This window comes from Genypterus blacodes, unplaced genomic scaffold, assembly GCF_046128005.1.
Source record: "Genypterus blacodes isolate CSIRO-AG114 ecotype Tasmania unplaced genomic scaffold, CSIRO-AGI_Gbla_v1 ptg000154l_1, whole genome shotgun sequence".
Lineage (NCBI taxonomy): Eukaryota > Metazoa > Chordata > Actinopteri > Ophidiiformes > Ophidiidae > Genypterus > Genypterus blacodes.
In genome coordinates this window covers 2,469,778-2,478,764 of record NW_027466956.1, presented here as the reverse complement: position 1 = coordinate 2,478,764, position 8,987 = coordinate 2,469,778, and the positions used below count along the sequence as shown (strand labels likewise).

The 8,987-nt window shown below is 40.9% G+C and overlaps 1 protein-coding gene across 1 annotated transcript in view; it reads left to right on the top strand.

Moving 5' to 3' along the window:
• The first annotated feature begins 253 nt into the window (after window positions 1-253).
• Window positions 254-8,987, top strand: part of akap6 (A kinase (PRKA) anchor protein 6) — a 149,396-nt gene continuing 140,662 nt past the window's right edge. Inside the window, exons 1-2 of the mRNA XM_076166027.1 lie at window positions 254-441; window positions 1,433-1,604. Coding sequence (XP_076022142.1) covers window positions 254-441; window positions 1,433-1,604 — 360 coding nt within the window. The remainder of the gene's footprint in view (window positions 442-1,432; window positions 1,605-8,987) is intronic.

Here is an 8,987-nt window from a genome sequence, read left to right as displayed (position 1 = left end):
TTGTTGGCCAGAAGAATTTGTGCAGTGTGGATATTTATTAAAATCACAATTATACCAGGCACAGTCTTTCTTTTTTAATTTAGCTTGTAAGAATTAATCTTTTTCAACAGACTTTACAGTATTCTAACCCCCATCTTCTCTCTCTCTCTCTCTCTCTCTCTCTCTCTCTCTCTCTCTCTCTCTCTTTCTCTCTCTCCAGTTCAGTCCAGTGAGGCCCGTCCCGCCACATTAATAATCCTGTCCGTCTGTCAGAATGAGCATCACAGCTCTCTCGCCCGTGGCCCCTGAGCCTCCATCCCCCATGGTCACCTCTGTCACACCCACCCTGGACCATGACACGTCCAGCACAGCTGCCCTCATTACTGCCCCCTTCAGTCAGGCACAAGACAGGGACGCCTCCCCAGGACCTGGCTGGGGCCAGAGCAGGGACCCTTCACTAAGGTAACTCATCATATCTGTGTTTTTGTGTTCACACATAATCTCTCAGGGTTCTTATCTTGCAATCCAATTAATTCAGATTGGACTATTGTTTATACAAATAATATGAGAGACAAAGAGAAAACAAACGGAAAAATATGCAAATTAATTTGAGTGAGTGTAACCTTTTCAAAGCACAGCTCAAGTAAGTACTTAATTTGTGTTTCTCTTTTACATGAGAGCGCTGCAATCACACTTGGTTGAGTACCAAACTACTGCAAGTATTTTATTTTAGGCAATCTATCTCTATATATGTGTGGAGTGGATATACTAAGCATTTTTTCACTTAGCGGCCTATTACTTAGCGTGATTATGTAAATAAACACAGCTTCAACAAGTTGATTTGAGTGCACTGCTGCTATTTAAGATGCTTCTTGAAGCATGAAGAATGACAACAGCTGATATGCCACAAAGAAGTTCACACCTGCTTTTCAAAGCCCGTAAATCCTAGACACAATTTCCTTCACCACAATGGTGAGCAGTCATGCCATAGTGAGCCATTTAAAATGCATATGCATTAATCAAACACCCAGACATTTTACCGACACAAACCTCTGATGTGTCACGTTAGTAAATATGGACAGATGCTATTTTTCTCTGTATCCTCTGTAAAAGCCTCACAAGCAGTACATGGTAATAGCTAATTGGTAGCTTATTTGTAGCTGTACTCTGAGCTGTAGCTGAGTCTCTGCTTCCATCTAGTCGTAACTTCGTTTTAAGAATAATGTGAAATAAATGAAAAACTTACCCATGCCGCCGCAAACTTTCAGAAAAGTCCATTCAAAACCGTTTGAGTGATCTTGTTATTATCATCCTAACACACAGGCTCTCTCTCTCACACACACACACACACAAACACACACACACACACACACACACACACACACACACACACACACACACACGCATACACGCGCGGTATAAATGTGCATGTCTCACATATGTGTTGTTTTAGGTCAAAGAAGCCCCCGCCCCTGCACACAGGAGCAGACTGGAAAGTCGTCCTCCACCTGCCAGAGATTGAGACATGGCTCAGATCGACGAGCGACCGAGTCACACAGCTAACACACTCTGTGGGACAAGACATCGATAACAGACATGTTGATGTCCACCTGGTGCAGCTCAAGGTATGACGGGGGTGGGGGTGGGCAGGTTCATATGTGTAGGTTTAGGAAAAGAAAGCTGGAAACAAAAGGCTGCAAAACTTCTTGTTTCTTCTTTGAGGGTGGCCTTTGACCTAATCTTAAATAAGTTTCTGAATTTGATCCGAGTTGGTTGATTATCATGATTCTTTTCTCCTTCAGTTACTCAGTTATTCTTACATGAACTCTGTCTCCTATGTACTGTAAATACTGGGGTCTCAAACACGTCGCTCGCTAGCTCGCCACCCGTTTCTGAGTAGCACGCTTAAGATTCAAAGAATACTCAAATTTGACAACACAATGTTACTTTTCTATCCAATCAAATTTGCAGACATCCTGCCCCCCTCACAAAATGGTTGTAAGCCAATCAGCTGTCAGTCAAACAAATGACGCTGCTGTCAAGTTTGTTTACGTCGGTGACACACATACTATTTTCATGAGGAATTACATCTTTTTTACCAATTTGAATGACAAGTGTGTGTGTCCCATTTGCGGTGCTAGCGCGTCTGTCGTGCATCACTTCAGCAAAGTCCAGAGCAACTTTTTACGGGACTTTCCACATGCTAGCAGGCTACGAACAGAGAAGGTGGAGGAACTCCTTAAGAGTGAACTTAAGTGGATTCACTCCAGCAGACAGCAGATACTCTGTCATCTCACTAATATCAGAACAGACTGAATGCATGTGAAGTAGAGATGATATGGGAACTACAGGGAATACCCAGAATAAAAGAGAATGTAAAGGTACATTGTGACAGCGATATGTGGAAAATGTGAAATATGAAAGGTATAGTATTAGTAAAATAGTAAAATAAATTATAAGTTAAATTGAGATTACTATGATGTGAATTTATTAGTGTGAGCTTGACACTCAGAATGTATACAGACAACAAGCATATGTTGCTGAAGTTAAGATGTTTTTGATACAAAATGTGAGTGTTGCATATCAACATTTTGTAAATGTTCACACAAAGGACGCTTATTCAGCAGGTTTGGGTGGAGAATCAGCCATGTGGATAAATGCTACTAATAATGTAAAACATTAGTAGCTCTCAGAAACTTTTATTTTGTCAAATTAGCTCTCAGGAAAAAAGGTTGGAGATCCCCGTGTTAAGCCATTGAAGGGAAAATACTATGTTTACACTATCTGTTCATGTGGGCTGTGAAGCTCTATTCCTGAGTCAGCATCACTTCATGCTTCTCTAGAGGCTCTACAGAGGTTCCTTCCTAAGGACAGTGACTGTTGCCCTCGTGGCCGTCCCATTTGCTACATGCTACAATGCCACCAGTGTACAGTCTAGATCACAGGTGTCAAACTCAAGGCCCATTTGATGTGGCCCGCGAGAGCAAAATAAACCTCTATAAGCGTACATTGTCAATAAACTACATTTCCTACAACGCTGATTTTGTGTCCCGCGAAGTGACAGCATCCCGCCATTAAAATGCAGGGTTTCCACGTCAGCGCCAGATCAGTGTCAGTGAAGGTGACTTTCCGAGGATATATTCTCTGATATTTTAGTATTCTTTCATGTAACGTCTGTCTGTAAATGGCTTTCAGTGCCTTACGATCTCCTCAAATTGATCTTCTTGATTGATTTGCTCTGCCCAGCTTTCCACAGCAGTATCCTTATCGCTCTTTTACGTTCATTTCAAGCTTGGTACTTTTCAGTAACTGCTGAGTGTTTGTTCTGGAAATGTCTTTGAACATTTTGCCTTTTTCTTCTCTTATTTATTAGAATTTCTCTTTAATATCTCTCCATATAGCAAGCACATTATTATTAATTACTATTATTTCTCTCCTGTGTCCTTGTAAGTGAAAGCAAATTGTAACTGTACAGGTAGAGTTAGACTCTCTTTGTTCCTCCAACACTTTTTTGGAGTTATCCATGGCTAGTGAGTGACAAGTTGTTTTATAAATACCGTATTGTTATTATTGTTTATTGTTGAAATTGGACTTGTTTTACTTAATAAATTTCAGGTTGTTCATAATATGTTTTGAAAAAGATAGTTAAATAAAAGTAAGCATTTGCAACTTGAACTTGTACTTGTTTGCACTAAAACAAAGGGAAAACTTGGAGTTTACATCCATTTATAGCTTATTTTGCTATGATTTTACTAATCCAGCCCACTTGAGTTTAAATTGGGCTGAATATGGCCCCGAACTAAAGTGAGTTTGACACCCCTGGTCTAGATTATGGGCTTGATTATAGGGAACCTGGATTTCCTCTTTATTGCCTGTTTTGCTCCTGTTTGCGGCAATTGTTCATATTTCAGACCCATCAAAAACGATTGTGGTACCGAACCTCTCGAGTAAATGAGGTTGATGGGTTTTATTCATAAATGCATCACTGAATGAGTCCATTCAGCTGTTTGACCTCAGCCAATAAATTTCCCATAATGCCTTGTCTCTCTGTGGCCTCAGCTCTTGGTGTTATGTAATGAATTCATTCTGTTGGTTACACAGTTGACTAGTTGAATGTTTATGTATTTATGTAACTTCAGTATAGCTCCACCCATTGGCTTCCTGTTACAGCTCTGCTTCATTCATTCATTCAGTCATTCATGCTGTCTATTCAGGGAGGATTTGAGGAACTTTCCAGATTAGAAGGTGTTTTTTTATTCTATATCTTTGATGTACTGCTCTTTTTTCCCCTCTTTTCATTCTCATATCCTCTCTACTATTTTTTCTCTTTGGCTTCCCATTCCTCTTCTCCTCTGCTGTATTTAGCTCTCTTCTATATTCTCTGCACCAATGTGTTTGGTGTGTGTGTGTGTGTGTGTGTGTGTGTGTTTGTGTGTTCCTTTTCTTAGACTAAAACCTGCCTGCAGTGTGCAGCTGTGTATCTTGTATCAACTTCCTCGTCCCTGCTCCCTCTAGCTCTCTGATGTTATATCCTTCATGATCCTCAAAACTTGTGTCTATTTTCAGATGGGACAATAATGGTTGTGTGTGTGTGTGTGTGTGTGTGTGTGTGTGTGTGTGTGCAGCTGCAGTGTGACTCACTACATGACGTAGTAAACATTGTACTTGAATAATAATTCCTCCATTGACAGAAAGAACAATCATAACAATTTACTCTTAGTCAGACCACGACCAGAATCCACAAACTTGCTGAGTTTTACAGAAAAGCATACAGATTTATTTTTTAAATGATGCAGATTACCGTGAATCTTGTGGCATATAAGGCCTGGAACAGATAGGACAGGTCAAATGCAGATGCTGAATTTCCTTAGAGGAATCAGTACAGTGTGTTTATGATCCAGTATACTCATTATAGCTGCATTTCATCATTTTCATTATTATCATCATATCATATTTTCAATTTGTGAATTCTTCATTGTTTTGTTTATGTTTGTGGGTAAATAAACTCACATCTATCCACAGTCTTAACCACAGAGCAGAACATGGCATTCAATCTCTGGTAGATGGCGCCATCTAGTGACATGTTTCCCAATATTACATCATGGTCAGAGGCACTGAGCTGGATCATTTTTCTAGATATTAAAAAGCATTTTAATGATATCACGATGACATGATGTCATTCTTGTTTCATATCTAAACATTTCTCTCCACAGTTCCTACTTTAAGAAGTTATTAACATTACAAGTACTGTGTGATTCTGCCTGTCTATTATTTTTTGACACTTACTTCCACGTCTTCTCTCAGGAACCATTTAGACATTTTTCAGGCATTCAGACTCTTAACTTGGAGGTATTAGTTTAGCATTTAAACCTCTTGAGATAATGTGAGTTAAAGATTTTCCAGCCTTTAACATTACACATTGTGCCTCTGAGAGTGAAGGGACGTTGAAGTTGATTGACATATCTCCACTCTAACTCCCAAAACCCTCTTCCTCTATTCATATCCACCTCTTCTTCACCTCACAAACATTATACACATCAATACATAGGAAGTTCTGTCCTCCTTTAGAACTGTAACAATAAAGTGTTTCCTGTTTCCGGAAGTTCCCCTCAATTTTCCCCATTAAGACCAATGTTAAAATCCACACACTGCCATTCTATTACAATCAACAAGCACAGCCTTTTCTTCAGTAAATGCCTGTGTAGTTTTGAGCTTAGCACCAAGTGAACTGCTTAACATTGGAAATAAACTAAAAAACATTGATGGATCATTCCGGACTTCTTATAAAAGCGTGTTGCAGTGTCCTTGAGCAGGACACGACCACCGCCGTCTGAGGGCGTGTGTGTGTGTGAATAATAACCATCCCAGTGTAGCATGCTAATCACAATACCTCCTTTATTTTGGTGGGTGAATGTAATAAAGTGACTCTCAGCTGTGTGAGCATGATAATCAGCTCCATCAGCCTTGTGGGTTTTACCTTCACACACTGTGTCCTGCTCACACAGCACACAGTCCGCTCAACCTTTATTTGACTTAATTGCAGGCAGGTTGGTCAGCTGGCATCAGAGTCACAGAGTGATGTGTAAGTGGACACATTGCCTCCAGGGATCACTCCCTCCCTCCTCTTCATCCTCACTTTGTTTCTTTTCAAGCCCTCTCTCATATTTATAATGCATTTGCCTGCAGGGCTTTTTTCTATAACCTGACCTTGCCACAGTACAACTGTAGGACATGATTATAGTGATGCCACTGTTCTCTGACACACACACACACACACACACACACACACACACACACACACACACACACACACACACACACACACACACACACACACTCACACTCACACTCACACTCACACCTACACAGAGAGAGAGAGAGAGAGAGAGTGTGTGTGTGTATGTGTGTGTGGTATGCGTCTCAGCCATTCATAGTATCAAACTGCAGGCTGTGTATAACAACTGCATTGAGAATGCCCGACACATACACACACACACACACACAAGAGCGCACATGCGTAAGCACGCACACGCACACGCACACACACATACACACACTCGCACGCACACACACGCCCGCATGCACTCACACACGCACACACACACACACACACACACACACACACACACACACACACACACACACAATGTCTCACAATGTGCAATGTGTAACACAAAAACAAACAAACAAACAAACAAGCAAAAGTGTACCTAACAATATGATGTTGTATTATATGAACCTATGCCGATCTTGACAGCCTGGTATTTATGTGCCTTGTGACACACCTTGCTGTTTATGATATGCAAATGTTTATGCTGCAACACCAAACTCACAAATCTCCCCACAGGGTCAATAACACGTATCTTGATTGGTTTTGAAATGTTGTTACCATGGTCACATTTCTGTAAATCAACAAAGACACCAAGCTATTACCGCTGTTTCTCCTCTTGAAGCTGCATTTTCCCCCGCACCTTTACTCAGCCTGTTCTTTTCTTCTCTTTCTTTTTGCCTTGAAAAGGGCAAACATGTCAGAAGTATTTTATTTCTTATTCACTTCCTTTCACTGCTATAAACTGTCTCCACATTTATTAGTTACAGGTTACACATCTTGCTGCTTGTTTTTGGTTGGAACATTTGGCCACCTTTGCTTCTGTAAATGTGATCAGTATTCATTAGTTCAGTCTTTATTCATACACAATCCGCCATGATCACAGTCGTGTCCCGCAGCTGTCAGGATATTTCTGTATCGTGATGTCAGTGCCGCCGCCACGCCAGGAATTCTGGGAATTAACTTCAACATAGCAACAACACCGGTCTGAAACAAGGGAGGACGGGGAGGGAAGTAAAGGCAAGAGAGTGGGAAGTTAGGAGAATGAAAGGATGAAACGAGAGAGGGAGGAAAGGTGAGAAATATTTATGATATATGTAGACATGTAGTTTTTAATTGCAAATGTGTGTGAAAGAGGAGCGTGAGGGAGAGAGAGACCAAGGGAGGGAGAGAGAGAGAGAGAGAGGGGGAGACAGGGACAGAGAGAGATACAGAGAGAGAGATACATAGAGAGAGTGAGAGAGAGAGAGTGAGTGAGAGAGAGAGAGAGAGAGAGTGTGTGTGTGTGTGTGAGAGAGAGAGAGAGAGAGAGAGAGAGAGAGAGAGAGAGAGAGAGAGAGAGAGAGAGAGTGGGGTCAGTCCTAAAATAGCTTCACCAAATGTTGTCACCCCCACCCCCTCTCAGCATGTCACCACACACACACACACACACACACACACACACACACACACACACACACACACACACACAGACACAGACACAGACACACACACTGGCATGTTAAGTCACCATTACCACATGGGAGCTGCTAAAGCTTCAGACACACATTTTGTGTGTGAAACTGTAAAAAGGTAAGAAACTTTATCCTTTGATCTCATCACTTTAGTCTTTCTGGTCAGAGTTGGGTGATCATAGTCTCTTTTCTGTGGTTTAGAGTTAAATAGGTTAGTTAGTCAGTTAGGTTAGCTGCAGATCAGCTTTGGGTGTTTTCACACCAACAAGTTGTGAGTGAGAGTGGGTTTGTGTCCCCTTTTGTCCAATGGGAGAGAATCTATTACTCCACTCAAGTGCAGTGTTTGATGTTAGTGTTTATAGAAGTTTGTAGGGGAGAAACAACTTGGACAATATGGACACATGCTATTAGGTAATACCCCAGAGCCCCTTATATCAGGTCAGTTCATCTCTGTTTCAGTTTCCTAGCATGATTATCAGATGGGCTGCTTAAAGTCATCCATATATTTTTGTACATTTGTTAGGCTCCTATTTTTTTTAGTGCCCTTTATTGTTTTGCATCAGCCACTTTGTTGCCGTAACAATGTAAATGACCTGGATGAAAGTTTATCTTATCTTATGTTATCTTATCTTATCTTATCTTATAAACCTCACAGTTCAGTTTGTCTGTGCAGGTCTGAGCACTTGAAACCAAAACAACCACACAGAGAGTTTGAGGTGTGATGTGGTGGTCTCGTCCAGTTCCAAACAAATGTGAACTTGATCCATTCCTGCTGCTACATGACATCTAGTGATCCGTTGATAGAACTAGAGGGGATTGTGTGTGAACATGAAGTTAATTCCACCTTTTGATTATACATAGAAAATAACACCAATGCTGTGGAAAGATGCTACATATGAAGTTGACCTGACATGCTTTCAGATGAACATGTTGAAAGTTAGCATGTAGTTGTACTCAGTATTCATCCATAATCTGCAGAAACATATGAACCATAGTTGAAGTTAAAGACAGAGTTGGTATTCTGCAATGATGTTCTCCTGTGTTGTCAGTTTGCCCACCAGAGTAGTTGAACTCTTTCTATACTGGAGCCTGAATGATTTCTGCACTACGATCTTTAAATGCATCTTAAACAGAAACCTTATCCCATCTGATCCAGTTTTTTCCCCTGTTTTCAATTAAATATGTATAGAAAACACATTGGCCTGCACGGTAGGAATGTAACTCTG